The following is a 21374-nucleotide window of genomic DNA, read 5'->3' as shown; positions in this document are numbered from 1 at the left end:
AAAGATTGTTTTTCCTTTGCAAAGGGGCCTAGCTATGATTTTACACTCTGTAGGCTACCTATATAGTGAAGGCCTGATTCCACTGCAGTTCATGGATCTCTAACTATCACTGGGTAGGGGACAGGAGGGAGGACACATAACCAAAAAAAAAATGTGTCCTCATTCAAGTATCAAATGTGAAAGATTTATTGTGACATTTAACTCTTTTATCTCTAAGGGCTCTGAGAGAGATTACCAGTTGTGGGTCAATTCTGGCAAAGAGGAGGCTCCATACCCACTCATTGGTAAGTTTTTGCAAAAGTCTAAGATAGCATTGATTGTGTTTTAATTATAATTCTAAGTGTCTCCGAGAATTGGTCATATGGTCCTAAGCTTAAATACTATTAAATATGAAATTTCATGGTGTTCATTTAATAAATATCTATCAAAGATTTACTATGTGCTAGACAAATAATATCTCCTCATTCAAGCAGCTAATGGTATAGTTGGGAAGAGAAATATAAACTTTTCTCTCTGCTTTTTCATTTGACAAACAAGAATTATCCTACCAAACCTTTTTAAATTTTTTTCTAAGAAAGAAATATGTTGGTATTTATTTTTCTCTATACATTTATTTTTCATATTCAGTTTTTAAATTTCCTGTTCCCTTACCTCCTATGTGTCTTTATGGAAGACCACCTAAAATACAACTATGCATCTTAATTCATCAGTGAGTATGTAATACCTGCTATGTACCCAGAACCTTCCTAAGCATCATGAAGAAAATCAGATTTACCCATTTCGACTCCTAAAAGTCTTTATTATCTGCTATTTCAATAACTAAATTATTTTGCTATTTCTCTAGTCAGATTTTCCAGCATTTGTCATGAGGAATTATTGATAAATATGTTACATTTTACCTTATTTAAATCATTAGCTAAAAAATATTTCTTGATCAGTAATTTCATTCAGTGTGGTTAACAGAAATAGAACAATTAAAATAAAGGACCGTATCTTTACCAGATCTTGAGATGATGACGATGTTAATTATGATGATGACAATTTCTGTTAACAATTTTTAAATGCTTGCTACCTGCCAGACATCGTGCAGAGCATATTGTATGCATTATTTCATGTAATTCTTTCATTTATCTATGAGGTCGCAACTGTGTAATTCAGTGTTTGAAGTGATCTTAGTAATCTAAAACCAAACTTTTCTACAAATGTATATACTCAGATTTAGAATACAGAAAGTGATCATGCACAGAGCTAAAGACAAAATTGACTGTATTTCAGGTTTTTAATGTTGTCATTTTTATAATAGTCAATGAGCAATAAAGTTATTAAAAATCAAACACTTGAAATAATTGTTTTAATAAAATATATTAATGAAAACTATGTAGATGGTAACTTTTAGGCTTATGACAGCCACAAGCTTCCTGACTAGCTCTTACTGAAAAACAACAGGACATAGGACATTATTGTCCCATGATTTAGCAGCAATGCTTAATCATTTTAATGTGTTCTGCAAACCTCAATTGTAGATTAGCTGCCGGCTATTTTGATAAATTGATTTTGTTTTATTATTGTCATAGAAGCCTTTTTCTGTCTTAATCTCTGCAAGTTGCCGTAGTACTTGATATTAATGAAACATTGACATTGTATGCCTAGACCAGCTGAAAAGGAAGAGTAAGAGTTCACTGAGTTACATTTAGTGATAAGTCAGGAATAGAAGGGAACTTGCTCTCTGTACTTAAAAAAAATCTACATCAGTGGTATTTGAGGATTACACTAAAAGGATGTAATTAGTTAGAATACTAAAGAGTTAAAATCATGTTGTAGTCAGATGTCCAGGGTTTAGTTTTTATAGTCTGTACATTCCTTTTTGCATCTGTTTCTGTGTTTCTGATCCCCTGCAGTCTTCCTTCTGATTGTTGCCTCTGAACATCAGTCTCAGAGGGCAGCAGTGAGAGGGAAGCATAAATCAAACCAGTTGAGTAACTAACTATATAACTAATAAAAATTAATGAAATGTTTTTAGGCAAATATCTTGTGTTAAATAATATTAATAATAGTGATACTTGACATATATAGATCCTTATACTTCTGTGGTAGGTAGAAAAAAATATTTTAAATCATAGATTTGAGACTGAGCAAGGACATTATTTGCTGAAAATCTATAGATCTAGTTAATGTCAAAGGAGACAATAGAATACCTTTAATTTTCCTTAGATGCACGAATTGGAAAAGTCAGCATTATGGAACTCGCAAACTGATCTGTGCATTCATTCCAAACAAGATAATCTTTAAAGATTTTTTTCTTCTTTTTCTCCCTCCTCCCCTTAAAACTACTTTGGTAGGACCACCTGCATACTGATCTCCAACTGTAAGAGTGTAAATGATCATTCTGTCAAACAAAGGGATTCTTTATGCCAAAAGTCCCAGGAGTAAATTGCAGTACATTCCTATTTTGTAGTACACATGCTAACAGTACCAGTCAGCCTGAAGTCTACATTTAGATTTGTCTCTGTGTAGGGCATGAATATCCATATGGAATTAAAATGAGCCATCTTCGAGACACTGCACTCCTGACACCAGGATCAAAAGACTCCACCACCCCTTTCAACCTCCAAGAGCCCTTCCTTATGGAACAGCTGCCCCGAGAGATGCAGTGCCAGTTCATCCTGAAGCCCAGCCGCCTGGCTGCAGCCCAGCAACTGAGTGGTGAGTTGCTTCTAGCAAAAGTTTTCGTTCCTGAACATAAATTTAGTACAAAGGCAAAGACTCAAACCTCCTGCCAGATGAGGTATTTTTTCTTGGAATTTGCTAAGTATTTTGAAAAGGAAAGATGGACTTTTAGAAGAAGATGGTTTTATAAATCAGCAATAGGCGTGATTGACTAAGAATCAGCAGCTAGTAGCAATACAGTCTGTTCCTTCTTTCTTCACCATTCTTTCCCCTTTAACCTTATTCCTACTGCAGAGTCAAAGGCACTAAGCAGTGCTGCAGGTGCTTCAATGCCTTCTTTGTACTGTAATACACTCCAACTGTGTGTTCTCCCTAAATGGTTGCATTATGAAAAGGAGGCTGTCAATGATGGGTGTCAGAAGATTGTGATGCCCTACCTGGATTCTGGTGCTGATAAGTATGTGAAGACTAAGATGATTTCTACAGAAGTCTCTCCTTAGCCTACTAATCTAATATGAATTCCCTGTGAACATAGCAGTCTCTTACCCACCCCACAATAAAGACTCTGGAATGATAAAAGTGATGTTCAATATAAGAGAACTGTAATTTACCCTAACCCAAGTTTGAGCTTTAAGCTCTGTCTGAAAGGAAGATTGTATAAGCAACAGAAGAAAATTGATACCAAAAAGTATGAGTGAGATAGTAGAAAATTGATTGTGAATTTCTGTAGCTACCTTTGTCAATGTGAACCAACTGGGAGACCCATGGATTTGCGTTTTGCAAAGGACCAAACTTGGACCCCAGGTGTAATAAGTTTAAAGGGATGTCATAGACCTTGAGAGATCACTGAGGCTACCTTCCTGCCACTTGACAGATTATTGGCATCATCTGAGTGCCAGGGGAAAGTCTGAAATTCTTCATCTGTGTGTGATTCAACTGATATAGCGTTAATGAAAAATTAGCTCATACTGTTTTTATCTTCATTGCAGAACAACCCTACTTTAAGAAACATTTGTATGTAGCTATCTAAACTTAGAGAAAACAAATTAAATCAGCATTCATTGTAAAGAGTTTTTTTTGCCTTAAGTGTTAATACACTCCAAGATTGTTTTAAACAGAACCTCCTCTAATGCATTTAAAGTTAATTTCTAATTTATATTTCATACTAAAACATATAGTTTCTGAAATAACGACATCAAGAAATTGTAACAGCATTGTGAAACTTATTTTCCTGTTCGCCCCTTTGATTCAAGATTTTGACATTTTATTGGACAAAAAGAGTTGTAACCACCATCTGTTTTCTTCAGCCAGCCTTTGTTCATTCTATTTTTCATCTCTGGAAGCCCAGATTCCTTCTGCTTCTTTCAAACCTACTAAACTCTACCACTTTCTCCATCTGTTAGTCCCCCGTCCATCTTTACTTTCCTCCTTATGCAACTTGAATTCCATGGTTATCATGATCATCCCTGTCTAGCAGAAAAATTGTTTCTTGGACCCTTTTTTCTACATTCCTATACACCTCCTAAAATCTCATCTCTAGATGAACTCTGTGCACTGTTGGAAGAAATCATATAGCATCAAGGCTAGTTGGTATCATTAATGACCAACCTTAATGGGCACTTCATACTGGGTGAGTAGTCTTAACTTTGTTTCTGTGCAGCATTCTTCAACTACTTGAGTCAACTGTCTTATATAAATTTCCAGTCACATGCACATCCAGCCTGTCACTTTCTGTTGATGACCTAGCCTCAAACTTTATACTTTACCGAAGTCATTGGTAAATCAGTAGATCAGTCTATCAGGGACTCCCTCATCTTACCAACATCAGATATACAAATTTACCTTGAATTTGTTAACAGTCATCTCTCTATAATAGTAAATTGAGGTTTTGGACTCTAAAATTTTTCGCTCACCTTGGGTAATTTTGAAAGGGGAACACTGAGATATCATGGTCTTCCATCCACTAAAATGTGAGCTCCATGAAGGCAGGGATTTTGGTCTTTTTTGTTCACTTTTATATCCCCAGTACCTGGAAAACTGCCTGGCATATACAAATAAGTATTCAGTCAATATCTGTTGAGTAAATGAATAATAGGTCTGTTGTTAGCTCATTAAAGATACAAAGGGTATCTTTATAACTAAGCTAAGAAGGATAATAATCTTCTACTCTTCTACCTTTGTACCTGTGTTTTTCAAAACTATTTTTCTGGATCCCTTGTCAATTTTATTTTATAATAATCAGGAATCAGGAATCCTAAGGGTTTTAACCAGTTTTCCTAATGACTTGCTCAACTAAACTGTAGGCATCCTCTGCTTAGTTTCTCTCTATTGGAAGTGAGGCTAGATGATTCCAGCTGTAAATGATTCATGGTAAATGGGATTAGGGATGGAATAACTATAGACCAGTGATGCCAAGGGCCAGCTGAGAGCATCAGAATCGCCTGTGTAAAAAATTACAGGTGAATCACTAATGTTGTTTCTTTTTAAATACAAAAGAATTTGATGAACAACTGCTTTAGAAACCAGTGATTTAGATCAGGGGTCAGCAAACTTTTCCTGTAAGGGGCCAGATAGTAAAATTTTGCAGGTCAGTATTGCAAATCAAGGATATTATGTAAGTGTTATATAACAGGAGAAAAAACGAATTTCCACCAAATTTTATTGATAGAATTCAAAATATAACAATTGAGTACAGTTTTATGTAATACAAATATAATGAGTGAGAAGTGAATTCTTTTGGAGGGATAACATTTCACTTAGTTGGAATTTAAAGTTAGTGATCTAGCCATCAAAATTGAGTACAAACATTCTGATCTATCATAAAATTTTTATATTTCATCTTTGAAAACATATTTTCTCACATAGGTACTGCCAAATACTGATATCATCCTACAAGCATCTAATTTCAGTTGAGCATATGTCTCTTTGATATGGCATTTGTAGAATTTTGTTAGATTCTTCTCTTGATATTTGCCTTTTAGCAATATCATTTCATTGCAGATAATCACTTTCAATTGAAGGTTAGGTGGAAGCTCTTCAGTTGCATAGTGAAATGGATTTTGAGATATGGAAATCACCTTTGCTCTTGCATCGAGGTTGGTAAAACACTACTCAAACTGTAGTTTGAACTCAAAAAACATATCTGCTGTACATTTGTATGTGAATCAAGATCTTGCTTCTTGTAACTTTTGACGGCACAAGAAGTATATAAAGCAGCTTGATATTACTTGTAATTAAACATTCATTGTTTTGAAAATTACTACAGTAAAAACTTTGTATGTAAGCACTGTTTTGCCTGGTAATTTTAGGTTGGATTTATTATGAAACATCATCATATCTACCGCAAAAACTAACTTTCAAAGCCATTTAGTGTCCATTAATAGAGGTTGAAGGCTGTTCTTCTCATTCATAACAAGTTCAATCTGGGCCCTGAGTTCAAAATATCACTATGAAACTTTAGCAGTGCTGAGCCATTGAAATGCTGTGTGATAGCATAATGCAGGCTAATGTTTAGCCTCTATTTTTAACAAAAATTCGCAGAACTGACAATAGTTAAGTCCATGAGAGTAAATGAAGTTTACTGTTGACAGTACTGATCCAGTAACACTTGATAGATTTCCATATTTTTCAGTTAGGACCACTGATCAAAACAATACAATGAATAATCGTAGGTATTAAACACTTCAAATTTTCACAAGCTTTCTAAATTTGTCAAATTACACCTTTTTCTGCTCCACACATTTTCACTACCATGAAATATAACACAGCAGATTCCACTTCAGGTTGTACTGAATTATTGTTTTCTCAAACGCTTTGAAAATATTCTTACCCATAGTTATTCTATGCAGACTATTCAAGGTTAATTCTTCAGTCACTTCAAACTCAGCATCGACTTCTTGACTAAACAACTTAGTGTTATTGGTAACATTTGTCACCTCATCAAGAACCGAGGAAAGTCACTTGCCTTGTTTTTTAGTTTACTATTGATATTGTTCCTAATGCCCTCAACTATTCAATCATCTATTCTCACTAAAAGGCTGATAATCTTAAATCTAGTTTCTCTGGACCCCTTTCTTAATCTACTGCAAGCACACAGATTTAATCAGTTCACCATTGGTAAATAGGTAGATGGCTTTCCTTGGTTAGCTAACAGATGAGCCACTCAGAAACTTAACTTTTATTGTAGCCTCATTTTTATTTTTGTGAGGGAATTCTGCAGTAATGATATATTTCATTTTAAATATTATTTTTCTGATCCATTGCTTTCTTATGAGTTGGGAGCACTGTGATTAACCATTGGTCTGTTAACCATTGACACATATTATATTCTGTAACCACAGCTGTTACTTCATTGCACAGTAAACATAATACTTTGCCATTAGTTCCATAACAAAGTTATCTGCATTTCACTTTGCCTTAAAAATTTAACATTAGAAGAAGTCCACTTTTCTTTTATTGTTTTTACATAATAAGTAATTTTAAAAAAAAGATGTTGTGGTATCCTGATACATGTGGCACTTGAAACAGTCAAGATGTAACAGGGTCACTGCAATTTGTAGTGCCCTGAGCAGCAGTGCAAAGTAATGAGCGCACCACATACCATCTCTGTCACAGCTACTTAACTCTGCTATTGAGTGTGAAGTGAAAGCAGCCATAGACATTACGTGAATGAGTATGGTCATATTCCAGTAAAACTATTCTAGACAGTAAAATTTGATTTTTTTTTTTTTTGAGATGAAATCTCATTCTTGTCACCCAGGCTGGAGTACAATGGCACGATCTCGGCTCACTGCAACCTCCACCTCCCGGGTTCAAGCGATTCTCCTATATCAGCCTCCCGAGCAGCTGGGATTACATGCGCCTGCCACCAAATACAAAAATTAGTATTTTTTGTATTTTTAGTAGAGATGGGGTTTCACCATGTTGGCCAAACTGGTCTCGAACTCCTGACCTCAGGCAATCCACCCGCCTCGGCCTCCCAAAGTGCTGGGATTACAGGCATGAACCACCATGCCTGGCCTAAAGTTTAAATTCCATATAATTTTTATGTGTTACTACATATTATTCTTTTGAATTTTTTTCAACTTTTTAAAAATATAAAAGCCATTCTTAGCTCACAAGTTATCCAAAGGGAGGTGGCAAGCCAGATTTAGTCCAGGGAGCATAGTTTGTGCCCTCTGATTGAATGATTAAAATATGTGTAATTAAAAACATGCCAGCTAAAGACTCTATATTCTACCAGACTTTATAACAGAGCTCATACAAGTGACAGAGCCATCTTATTTGACTTGTCTTCATTCCTTTGCCTGTTACATCTTTGCCATGTTCTAATTTGAGCAAGAGTATCTTCATGCTCCCTTGTTCACATACATACCAGCTATTAACCTGACTTCTAATGGGGAAAAATGAGCTAATACTTCTTTTTTGGCACATAGTATAAACATAGAATTTTGCCTTATTTACCAAGTGCCAGTTGGTATAGTCAGAATCTTTCATACTTGTTTGTGGCCTGTATATTTAAAATGCACAGAATTCATAAATTCTTAAATTGCTTAGTCCTAGGAAATGGGTATTTTACATAGTCTCTCATGTGGAAAATCATGTCTTGTTTTCTCCCCTGGAAACAAAGGGTTAAAATCTAATGATTTCTGTTAGAATATTGTCTGAGAACAATATTTTATTTTTAAACTAAATGTAAAGCGTTCTCTAATTAGCTTTCAGAAAATATCCCTGTTAACCAGCATAACCATCAGTGAGATAGTCATTGCCAATCTGTTTTTCAAATTTTTGCCTCAGTGTAGAGAAGTCCTCCTAGTAAATAGCCTTACACTGAAAACATAACAGCAATAGATCTTTCAGAAGGCCCCCTCTGAGACTTAGATCTGTAACTCATCTTTGGAATGGTTGATCCCCAGTGGGAAAGCTCTAGTGTTAATTGTGGAGGTTCAAGATATAGACATTCAAAGGCCCAACTCACATGTTACTGTTACAGGTTACTGTTACTGTTATATGTTACTGTTACAACACCTTGGGGTTGTCACTTTTCTGGCCAGAAATCTCTGTGGACAGTGACGCATTTGCCCAAGATTTGCTCAGGCCACTGGGTTCATTCCACCCACTTGGCCTTGCAGGCTGCATTTGGCTCTTACTACTGGCCTGGATCCCATGCCTTCCAGAGGCAAGTCAGGTGTGGAGTGGCGAGGGGTGTGTGAGCGAGCATGGGGCCTGGCCACTGCACACAGTCAGACATACCAGCTGCTGCAGTGGAGCGGACAGCTCCACGTGCCTGCATGGGTGCTGGCTGTCTGTGAGGCTGCAGCGAGACCAGGCACACCACCAGCAGCTTCCATGGCTGGCACTAGGGAACACAGTGGTGCCCAGAAGCTTGGAGATGCCAGGAACTGCAGGGACCCAAAGTGGGAGTCACAGCCCTGCTCAGGGAGCTCCCAGGTCTGGGCTTCCCAAAGGGCCACAGCTCTTATCTCCTTCTCTTCACCCACAGCATGGTGAACAAGGGGCATGTTTCAGCCCTGTTTGTGTTACCACTCTTTCAGCCTCGCCATTCAGCGAGTCCCAAGTTCTCATCCTGTGACCAGGAAGAATGAGGTACACAGACAAGTGAAGGGTTAGCAAGATGAAGAGGAGCTTTATTGAGCAATATAACAGCTCAGAGGAGACCCACAGGGGGCAGCTCCTTTCTGCAGCCAGGGTGCCCTGTCAAGTGTTCAGCTCCTAGCAAAGAGGGTAGCTCCCCTCTGCAGGCAGGTCATCCCATCAGATGTCCAACTCCTAGCAGAGAGGGTAGCTCCTCCCTGTAGTTGGTTGTTTCATCATCTATGCAGCTTTCAGAGAGGAGGCCCTGGAGTGGGTAGCTCCTCTCTGCAGGCTCGTCATCCTCACATCTGCAGCTCTCAGCAGAAAGGAGGCCCTGGAGTGAGTAGTCCTCTCTGCAGCTGGTTGTCAGGACATCTGCTCAGCTCTGGCTGAGCCTAGGGGTTTTATGGGCCTCAGAGGGGAGGAAAAGCATGCTTATTTGTCCATGGGCAGCCATGGGCAGACCCAGAAAAAGCACCACAAGTTCCCACTCCAGTCCACAGGACTGGCAGCCCAGCCCCCAGCTTTCGGGCCCTCCCTGGCCTAAAAGTAGGCCTCACCAGGGACTCACCCCCTTCTGCCCAGGAACCTTTCTGCCTCCTGCTGCTGTTCTTGGCACCCAGGCTATAGGTGCAAAGGGGCACCTGCTGGCCAGCACCGAGCTGCATCAGCCCCCGATCAGCTTCCCTCCTATGCTCATTGGCACCCAAAGTCCAGAGCAGTCCAAGGCACCAGGGGGCTGGCATGTCAGCACTGCCCCAAGTGTTTGCACAACCCGGCTGGGCTGCAACAGCACTTGGACTCACCCAACTTTGCACCATGATCAGAGCAGGTGCCAACAGCAGGGAGAAGCCAGGCAATGGTAGCAGGCACTTCTGAGCCTGTGAGGGCAGGGGTGGCCTTAAGGGCCCCCAAGAGTACAGAAATGTCTATGTCTACAGTCGCAGTTTGGTTCGCTACAGCTGTGTTGGAGAATGGGGCTCTGCATGTTCCATGGAGCAAGAGGCCTGGGTCTGCAGCCATGACTTGGGTGACTGGAGCTACACCTGGGAGGGCAGGGCTCCTACCTGTCCCTACACAAGAGCACAGGGAGGCCTGGTCTATAGCCATGACTTGGACAGCTGCAGCTCCTGGGAGGGCAAGGCTCCTACCTTCTGTGTGGAGCAGGAAGCTCAGGCCTGCAACCACAACTTAGATGGCTGCACCTCCACCCGGGAGGGCAGGGCTCCCACCTGCTCCCAGGTCTTGAGAGTCCAGGGGTGTCAGGGTCCACAGCCATGGCTTGGGTGTCTGCAGTGGCACGCAGGGACCTCCCACCCCAACTCAGAAGGGGCAGGGCTCCTGCTTGTCCCCAGCCCCTGCCAGCTTCATGAATCCTGCAGCCCTGGCCACGCCTCCCCACTACAGCCAGTGTGATGGCAGCAGCCACTCCAGACAGCCCGCTGCTGCCATCATTACTTCTAGGAAATCTTTGTTCCTTCAGGCAGGTAGCACTTTATACACATCTCTAGTGTAACACATTTAAAAAATCACATTATGATTATCTGTTTATATAATCTACTTGTCTCTTTAGACAATGACCTTCTTAAGACCTGGGAACTCATCCCAGGGCTTAGTCTAGTGTATAGAACAGAGTAGAAATTAAATGAAAGATTGAATGGCTTACTCAACCCTAGTATGGAAAAACTTGAGTGGAATGGAAGAGTTCTGGAATTAAATGGAATCTTTGTGAGTGTAGTCTGAAGTAGTTCTTGGAGTTCCAGTCTGTCCTGAACTCCCAGCTCTATGCCCAAAGTAGGTTCACTTTCCACACCTGCTTCAGACCTACGACTGAACTGGAATTAAACTTTTATGGTGGCTGGTAAAATATGGGATACATGTTTTTTTCTGTTTACCCTGTATTCACCTCTGTGTTTTCTACTCTAGGGAAAAAAAAAAAAAGGTGGGGATATTCTTAATTTGGGGAGTTACATGGCCGGAGTAGAATTTCTAACATTTTTTGTTGTTATGATTATTATTATATAAACACAAAGTTTTAAGAACTGTAATTTTTAACATTCAGTTATCTAATTTAAGCACATAAACACACTAACTTGAATCTTGCCAGGGACATTTAGGAAAGCTAGATTTACTTGAATTTAGTTTGCTTTACATTTACATCCCTCATTTCTTATAGCAATAGCATGTTTTTTCATTAGCCTTTGTGACATTTAGAAAGTAAGATCTGTGCATTAAAAGCTCTGTAAGAAAGTAAACTTTAATGAAATTTTTTTCTCTCAGTGCCAGAGGAATCCTGAACACTCAGGTTGAATGCCATGTGTATATATAGCAAAACGCATGGCTACAGCTGAGAGTATGATAAAGTAAAAGACTCAATTTCTACTTTATCCTCTGTCAACACTCATAGGGTAGCTGAGTATATAACTTTTTGATAGAGCATTCTTCTTAAATGTGTGAAAGCTAAAAAATCAAATGTTTTTATTTTGATTGTTTTAGAAATAATAAAATCAGGGCTGGGTACAGTGGCTCACGCCTGTAATCCTAGCACTTTGGGAGGCCAAGGCAGGGCTTGCTTGAGCCCAGGGGTTTGAGACTAGCCTGGGCAAACATAGTGAGACCTCATCTCTAAAAAAATAATAATAATAAATAAAAATCAAGTAAATGTGAGCAAACCAAGACTGAGCACAAATACTCAACATATATATTCACATATATATTAAACACATATTTGCATAGATTGACCTTGCTAGACATACAGGAACCCCTTCCTGGACTTCAGAAAAGGTTTAGTTTCCTTTTCTGTTTTTTTTTTTTTTTTTTATACTTTAAGTTTTAGGGTACATGTGCACAACGTGCAGGCTTGTAACATATGTATACACGTGCCATGTTGGTGTGCTGCACCCATCAACTCGTCATTTAGCATTAGGTATATCTCCTAATGCTATCCCTCCCCCCTCTCCCCACCCCACAACAGTCTCTGGTGTGTGATGTTCCCCTTCCTGGGTCCATGTGTTCTCATTGTTCAATTCCCACCTATGAGTGAGAATATGCAGTGTTTGATTTTTTGTCCTTGCGATAGTTTGCTGAGAATGATGGTTTCCAGTTTCATCCATGTCCCTACAGAGGGCATGAACTCATCATTTTTTATGGCTGCATAGTATTCCATGGTGTATATGTGCCACATTTTCTTAATCCAGTCTATCATTGTTGGACATTTGGGTTGGTTCCAAGTCTTTGCTATTGTGAATAGTGCTGCAATAAACATACGTGTGCATGTGTCTTTATAGCAGCATGATTTATAGTCCTTTGGGTATATACCCAGTAATGGGATGGCTGGGTCAAATGGTATTTCTAGTTCTAGATGCCTGAGGAATCACCACACTGACTTCCACAATGGTTGAACTAGTTTACAGTCCCACGAACAGTGTAAAAGTATTCCTATTTCTCCACATCCTCTCTAGCACCTGTTGTTTCCTGACTTTTTAATGATCACCATTCTAACTGGTGTGAGATGGTATCTCATTGTGGTTTTGATTTGCATTTCTCTGATGGCCATTGATGATGAGCATTTTTTCATGTGTCTTTTGGCTGCATAAATGTCTTCTTTTGAGAAGTGTCTGTTCATATCCTTCACCCACTTTTTGATGGGGTTTTTTTTTCTTGTAAATTTGAGTTCATTGTAGATTCTGGATATTAGCCCTTGGTCAGATGAGTAGGTTGCAAAAATTTTCTCCCATTTTGTAGGTTGCCTGTCCACTCTGATAGTAGTTTCTTTTGCTGTGCAGAAGCTCTTCAGTTTAATTAGATCCCATTTGTCAATTTTGGCCCTTGTTGCCATTGCTTTTGGTGTTTTAGATATGAAGTCCTTGCCCATGCCTATGTCCTGAATGGTATTGCCTAGGTTTTCTTCTAGGGTTTTTATGGTTTTAGGTCTAACATGTAAGTCTTTAATCCATCTTGAATTAATCTTTGTATAAGGTGTCAGGAAGGGATCCAGTTTCAGCTTTCTACATATGGCTAGCCAGTTTTCCCAGCACCATTTATTAAATAGGGAATCCTTTCCCCATTTCTTGTTTTTGTCAGGTTTTTCAAAGATCAGATAGTTATAGACAGGCAGCATTATTTCTGAGGGCTCTCTGTTCTGTTCCATTGGTCTATATCTGTGTTTTGGTACCAGTACCATGCTGTTTTGGTTACTGTAGCCTTGTAGTATAGTTTGAAGTCAGGTAGTGTGATGCCTCCAGCTTTGTTCTTTTGGCTTAGGACTGACTTGGCGATGCGGGCTCTTTTTTGGTTCCATATAAACTTTAAAGTAGTTTTTTCCAGTTCTGTGAAGAAAGTCATTGGTAGCTTGATGAGGATGGCATTGAATCTATAAATTACCTTGGGCAGTATGGCCATTTTCACGATATTGATTCTTCCTACCCATGAGCATGGGATGTTCTTCCATTTGTTTGTATCCTCTTTTATTTCATTGAGCAGTGGTTTGTAGTTCTCCTTGAAGAGGTCCTTCACATCCCTTTTAAGTTGGATTCCTAGGTATTTTATTCTCTTTGAAGCAATTGTGAATGGGAGTTCACTCATGATTTGGCTGTTTGTCTGTTATTGGTGTATAAGAATGCTTGTGATTTATGTACATTGATTTTGTATCCTGAGACTTTGCTGAAGTTGCTTATCAGCTTAAGGAGATTTTGGGCTGAGACAATGGGGTTTTCTAGATATACAATCATGTAATCTGCAAACAGGGACAATTTGACTTCCTCTTTTCCTAATTGAATACCCTTTATTTCCTTCTCCTGCCTGATTGCCCTGGCCAGAACTTCCAACACTATGTTGAATAGGAGTGGTGAGAGAGGACATCCCTGTCTTGTGCCAGTTTTCAAAGGGAATGCTTCCAGTTTTTGCCCATTCAGTATGATATTGGCTGTGGGTTTGTCATACATAGCTCTTATTATTCTGAGATATGTCTCATCAAAACCTAATTTATTGAGAGTTTTTAGCATGAAGGGTTGTTGAATTTTGTCAAAGGCCTTTTCTGCATCTATTGAGATAATCATGTGGTTTTTGTCTTTGGTTCTGTTTATATGCTGGATTACATTTATTGATTTTCGTATGTTGAACCAGCCTTGCATCCCAGGGATGAGGCCCACTTGATCATGGTGGATAAGCTTTTTGATGTGCTGCTGGATTCGGTTTGCCAGTATTTTATTGAGGATTTTTGCATCAATGTTCATCAAAGATATTGGTCTAAAATTCTCTTATTTGGTTGTGTCTCTGCCCGGCTTTGGTATCAGGATGATGCTGGCCTCATAAAATGAGTTAGGGAGGATTCCCTCTTTTTCTATTGATTGGAATAGTTTCAGAAGGAATGGTACCAGCTCCTCCTTGTACCTCTGGTAGAATTTGGCTGTGAATCCATCTGGTACTGGACTTTTTTTGGTTGGTCCTTTTCCGTTTTTGTTTTGTTTTTTTTAAATAATGGAGGTTGAGAATGTCAGAGCAGGAAGAAACTGCTTTACTTAAGTGGAGTATTTGTATTCCTTCATATCCGGATACCTGCTGAAGGCTGTGAAACCACAAGGAGAGTAGGTGCAGAGAGGTTGTCCTCTTTGTGGGGAGGAGATTGGTATCTTGACAGCGTTCATCAAGATCACTGTGACAAAGTAGTACTTTTCATAGATTATCCTATACAATCCTTTCAATAAGCCTTTGAGGGCTAATTCATATCCTTTACATTTTAAGGTTGAGGAAAGAAAAGAGGTTAAGTAACTTGGTCCAAATAAGTGTCTGAACTGGGAGTGCAGAGAGGCTCCTGACTCTAGAGCCAAGAAGGTTTACATACCTGTGTGTGTACACTGATGATGCGTTTGCTGTATTTCAAGGAAGTGATGTGTAGATGATGATCTTAAGTCCATTTTGTAAAATGTTACTTATCTATCCTCCCACAACTTGGCTTTTTAAATATTTAGTTAAGTAGTTTATTCTAAGGAAATAAAATGCTAAGGTAGCCAAACAATATAGAAGACTTCTTTGGAATTAACATGTCTAATTCCACTGAAATGACAAGACTGCTGACTGTGTCCTTGAAAAGATCAACCCTTCAGTATTTCATTATCAGGGAATGTTGGGAACATCTCCGTGTAAGTTTAGTTTGGTGTCATAAGAACAGTGCCACACAGCCAGTCTAATTACCAATTCTCGTGCAGTCTCACTGGAGAAAATGGAGTCAAACCATGAGTGGGTACTGCCTAGGCATTATGGCTCCCCAAATCTCAGTTCTGTCAACCTTAATTGCAAACTGTTTTGAATCTGCCTGCATGAATGCAAGCTTCAGGGGTTAGCCAGAGATGTGGGCAGAATTTATATATAATATTTAGGGCTCCCACTATCAGGCTTTCTTCTTTCTGGGATCCCCCCTCACTTTCCAGCTGTGGGTACCTCTGTCTCCCTTCTCTAGTTCTTCAAGCCAGTAAGAGTACAGGTTTCTTCTCAACTTTTAGTCACCCCCATTACCCGGGGGCCTGCTCTCAGTCTAAAAGCTGTAAGATTAGAAAACTCACCCAGTGCTATGCCATTCCCTTCATCCAAGTGTCACACTTTGACCTCTATATCTACCTTCTTTTGCTCACTCTTTAGTGCCTTCAGCTAGGTTTATTTTGGTTGGTTTTCCAGAGTTTATAGTTGTTACTTGTGTGTATCTGTTGGGAAGAGGGGACAGAGAGGTCAGCCACTTTTAATAAAGAGCTTTTTATGTATTAAATCATAAGCAAACCTGTTAAACTTCATGTTAAAAGTAGACACAAATGACACCAAAAACATTTTGGCACTATGGTATAAAACCATACCTTACTGTTGACCTTTCTTCTGCCTGTTCTTTTTCATGTTGTCTTTTTCTACTTAAATCCCTCCTCAATTTCAATTATTGTTTAATAATGATTTAGTGAGTACTCACTAGATGGAAGGCACTATGCCAGATGCTCTATCTGTTAAAATCTTGTTCATTCAAAATCCAAGTCAAATGCAAACACCCCCAAGATCACCCCCTCCCTCTTATTGACCAGATGTGATTTACTTTTCTCTGAATGCTTTTAGTACTTTGTTCCTACCTCATGACATTATATTTATTAACATACTTGCTTTTCTCCCCCCCCCCCCCGACTGATGAAGTAGATTATAAACTTCATCAGTAAGGGCAAGTCTCACTCATGTTTGTGTCCATCCATGCTTCCTTAAACATACTTTAAAGTGAAGAACTGAAAAGAAACATAAAAGTCTACAGTTGCAAAGAAAGGAAAACACTTTAGGACATTAGCTTCCTGTGTTCTCAAGAGGAGAGAGTAGGATGTCAGATACTAAAGCATTCTTTATTTCTAAAGAACATCTTAACAGAGAAAACTCCTCTCCTCTTTCTTCTCCTCCCCTCGTCCCTTCTCTTCCTTCTTCCTTTTTCTTCCTCCTTTTCCCTTTCAATCTTGTCCTTCTCTTACTCCTACTTCCCCTTCCACCTTTATTTTCCCTTTCTTTTTTCTCAGTATTTAACTATAGTCTTATTTAAACTTTTCGTATGCTTAGTCTCATCTTTAAAATGGGAAAATAAATGGGTTTGTATGAAACGCTTTTTGCTTTTAGTTGTTACAGTTCAATAAGGGAGTCTTTCACCTTTGAAAATGTAGTGCCAAAACTCCAGTAAACAGACCAGTGATGTCCAAAAGTTGGATGGGAGAAGAACCCAAACATTTGATTCTTCCTTCATTGATTCGTCTTTCATTTGTAAGATACCATAATGAAATTTTATAGGTTGAATTGTCAATGACAAAAGCCATCTATTAGCATCTTTTTCTCTTTGAGCCATAGCAACAAACATACCATAAAATGGAAATTATAGAAATAAGATTAAGTGAATGAAACTCACTTTTCTAATAAGCTCACTTCTTCCTTAGATTCAGGTCATAAGACATTTAAAAGGAGAAGATCTATCATAAACTGGGCCTTCTGGCGAGGTTCTAGCACTCACCTGGACAACTTGCCCACATCGCCAACATCACCTATGCCAGGACAGCTCTTTGGAATTTCTCTGCCAGATATTTGTGAGAATGACAATCTGCCCAAACCTGTCTTGGTAAGGCTCATTTTGGTCTGTAAACTGATGGGAAAGGGTGTTTGGGAAAGGAGAGCTCTGTGAGGTAAATCTGTCCCCAAATGGAAAAATTATAGACATCACTGTCTTTGGCTAAGAATCTTCATTATTATTCCTCCAAATAACAAAATCTGATTTAGCTACTGTGAAATCAGAAGGAAGACATAATAGGAAGAGATAACCTAGGAAAGAGCCATGTAAGCTTTCTCAGATAAAGCAGAATTTGCCCTGCAGACAGAGAATTCACATTATTCCTCACAAATCCTTTCTTGAACGTCACATTGTTCTCAACGTCTTCTTTGATCATTGTAGCAACAGAAACTACTCAATCCTACAGTTAGGTTTTTAAATCCGTTTTATTTATATTTCAAGTGCTCACGCATAAAGATACATTCCCTGGCATTTATTTATCTTTTGTATATAAAGTGGGTCAGATGAAAGCCACTGGGTTTATATTATCTCCAGTTGATATTTTAAATAATCACTGCTAAGCAGTATTGAGTCTCCAGTATCCTTCAAGCACTATACTAGGTATATGGCATTTTATACTATATTATGCATCTATAAATGCCAGACACTTGTCTAGCCACTTTATTTATTCTTCACAACAAATTTTGGGGATATTTGTTATCATGTCATCATCCCACCCCTTTACAAATTGTTTTAAAGCCTCAGTACTGTACTCAATGTTACACAATACACAGTAACCAAGTGGCATAACTAGGTTTTGAATCCCATGGATTGCTTGTCTTCAAAACCCATTCTCTTCTTACACTGTAAGCAGGACATAGTGATAGAAAGCAAAATTAAAGAACACTTAAAATTCACTCTCTGAGCAATTTTTAGGAATATAATACATTATTAACTATAATCATAATGTTATATAATAGATCATGTGACCTTATTCCTCCTAACTGAAATTTTGTATCCTTTGACCAACATCTCCCCAACCTCACCACCACCCCCAGCCCCTGGTAACCACTCTTCCACTCTCCAAAAAGGTGACTTTAATTTTTCCAGCCATTTGTTTAGCTCCAATCCTTCAGTGCTTTTACCCTAGCACACCCTAGCCTCTGGCATCCAAAGAGGGCAAGTATACATTCCCTTATTTGTGTGTGTGAAGTGTCATTTTGTTTATTTTCCTTTGCTTCCCCATAGGATATGCTTTTCTTTCTTAATCAAAAAGGACCTCTCACCAAAGGTATCTTCAGGCAATCAGCCAATGTGAAATCCTGCAGAGAACTAAAAGAGAAATTGAATTCTGGAGTCGAAGTACACCTAGACTGTGAATCTATTTTTGTGATAGCATCTGTCTTAAAGGTAAGAAGAGTCATCCCTTTATCTACCCCATGGTGTAGCTCTAGAGAAAGAGGGTGTTTTACTTTTTCATTATGAACATTGTTTCTATTTGCAAAGACCCATAATAGATTTATTAACATAATTTTTAACACTAAAAAGTGTTATAAAAACATTTCACAAAGTCAACATTGGACTAAAGCTACCACTGATGATATGACGTATCAAATATGCTTTTTAAATTTTTTATCCCACACTAATCTCATCTTTACTTCTGCCACTCCATGTAAAAAATAAAAATTTTAAGTTTAAAAGATCAAAAAACACATGTATACCAAAACAGACATTGTGCTTATGATTTCCTCACTATCTTACTACCTTCTTAATGAAGGCAGTTTTCAAATATAAACATTAGACATTTGAAAATAGTTAAAGAAGTTTGCCATAATAAACATTTGCCTCACAATTGAAATAAAAAATTGCTGAGATTACTGAAAATTCCATTTATTTTCATAATCATCATGACTTCCATTGTCCTCTAGTGCCTTTTCCTTTTTTTTTTTTTTTTTTTTTGAGACGGGGTCTCACTCTGTCGCCCAGACTGGAGTGCAGTGGCATGATCGCGGCTCACTGCAACCTCCACCTCCCGGGTTCAAGTAATTCTCCTTGCCTCAGCCTCCCGAGTAGCTGGGATTACAAGTATGCACTACCAGGTCCAGCTAATTTTTGTATTTTTAGTACAGATGGGGTTTCACCATGTTGGCCCGGCTGGTCTCTAATTCCTGACCTCAGGTGATCCGCCTGCCTCAGCCTCCCAGAGAGCTGGGATAATAGGCGTGAGCCACCGCACCCAGCCTAATGCCTTTTACTTTAAAAGTGGAGTAGGAACGACTTCAGCATCTAAGTTTTCCTTTACTTTTACCACACTTGGCATTCTTTGTGGTTCTTAACACTTTACCCATTGTTATTTAAGTCACATCCATAGTTACAGAGATAGAGAGTTCTAAAATGTTTTCTGCCCACACATTCTTGGAAATGCTCTACATTTTTGGAAACACCTACAGTCAAAATGAGCTGTAAGCAGAGCTTTTGACCTTAGCAGTATCTTCTGCAGACCTGTGTCAGGCTCCTACCTCCCAAAGGATTGGAATGCACCAGAGCTAGGGGTTGAGACAAGGCCCCAGCCTGTATCTCAGGCTGAAACATGAAAACCAAGCTAAGGAAAATATGGTGAAGAAGATTCTTGCATACCTCTACTCCAGCTGAGTGCCCAGGTGCTTACAGAATGTTACTTCATGACTTTATATACAATCAGATTTTCTGGATAAATAAGCCATATCTGCTCTTAAACCCTGCTATAGATTTTTGCAATTAGATACCATGCAAGAGAACTGGAGGGTTGAGGCTAAGGTCATCTCATCTGTTTTGCACAGGGTTTATAATTACTCTTCAGTCCTGGAACACAATAAAAATATATATATGTAAAATACAAATATACATATGTAAAAATATGTAGCCAGATATATATATGCCAAGGTTTTTTATGCATGATAAATTTTTCTTTTATATATATATCTCAGTTTACAAAGGTAAAGCTTGTGGGTTTTTTTGTTTTTTTGAGTTGGGGTCTCGCTCTGTTGCCCAGGCTGGAGTGCAGTGGCGCGATCTCGGCTCACTGCAACTTCACCTCCCGGGTTCACGCCATTCTCCTGCCTCAGCCTCCTGAGTAGCTGGGACTACAGGTGCCTGCCACCAAGCCTGCTAATTTTCTTGTATTTTTAGTAGAGATGGGGTTTCACTGTGTTAGCCAGGATGGTTTCGATCTCCTGACCTCGTGATCCGCCCGCCTCGGCCTCCCAAGCTTGTGTTTTAAAACAATTTTCTTTAACAACCAAGAATGTCTGCAGAAAAAAAAAATTCTTACTATGCTATTCTTCATAGCATTACACTTCTTAAAATTTTGTGCTAAACTATTGATGCTATTGCAAAGAGGCATGGTTCTAGAAGAGTTAAATTATGTTTCAAATTGCAGAAATATTTGTCCAAAAATAACCAAAAGGCAAAAAATGATCCAAATGATTGAAAAGCCTAGTTAAATGTGTTCCAAGTAATTAACATTTTATCGTATGTTTTACCCCCTTTTCTTCCAAGTGGTTGCAGAAAGGGAGATAATTTTTAGCAAAAGTTTTCAAGCTTTTGTTTTATGTCTTCTTTTTAAATCTGTTTTGAAGTGGTACTTTTTTTCACTTAAACTTGTATTTAAGCAAAACCAGCGTAAGTTATAGCTTAACTCTTCAAACTATAATTGGATAAAAATTGCTGAAGACACTATAACTTTGATCCATCAAACCTTTGAGGAAAAGTTCATATTTAATCCTGCAGTATCTCATCTCAGATGACTTTGAGGGTCCTGCTGATGGCCTTGGCTCTGGTTTTGCAGGAGAGGAGACATTCAACTAAGTGCTGTGAGCTGGTGATTGCAGTGCAGAATCGGCTTTCACATCCTTCTCAGCTGTGATGATGGTTGTATTTCGTAACTTGTTATTCCAGCTGTGGGAGAGTTCATTGAGATGTTACGAGTTATTATCTTTCAAGTGTAGGTTTAAGATGTTAATGATGTTTTTCTTCAAGACAGATCATAAGTTTGTTTTCCACTGAGATTTAAAAAGAGAGCTATTGT

The 21374-nt window shown here is 38.7% G+C and overlaps 1 protein-coding gene across 2 annotated transcripts in view; it reads left to right on the top strand.

Annotated features, from left to right (window-relative positions):
- Positions 1-21374, top strand: part of ARHGAP20 (Rho GTPase activating protein 20) — a 133675-nt gene that overhangs the window by 99957 nt on the left and 12344 nt on the right. For both annotated transcript variants that reach the window (XM_002822442.4, XM_002822441.3), the window contains exons 8-11: positions 218-284; positions 2515-2703; positions 17202-17380; positions 18557-18718. In XM_002822442.4, coding sequence (XP_002822488.2) covers positions 218-284; positions 2515-2703; positions 17202-17380; positions 18557-18718 — 597 coding nt within the window. The remainder of the gene's footprint in view (positions 1-217; positions 285-2514; positions 2704-17201; positions 17381-18556; positions 18719-21374) is intronic.

The sequence above is a fragment of the Pongo abelii genome, chromosome 9 (genome assembly GCF_028885655.2).
Source record: "Pongo abelii isolate AG06213 chromosome 9, NHGRI_mPonAbe1-v2.0_pri, whole genome shotgun sequence".
NCBI classification, from domain to species: domain Eukaryota; kingdom Metazoa; phylum Chordata; class Mammalia; order Primates; family Hominidae; genus Pongo; species Pongo abelii.
This window is presented reverse-complemented; position numbering and strand designations above follow the sequence as displayed.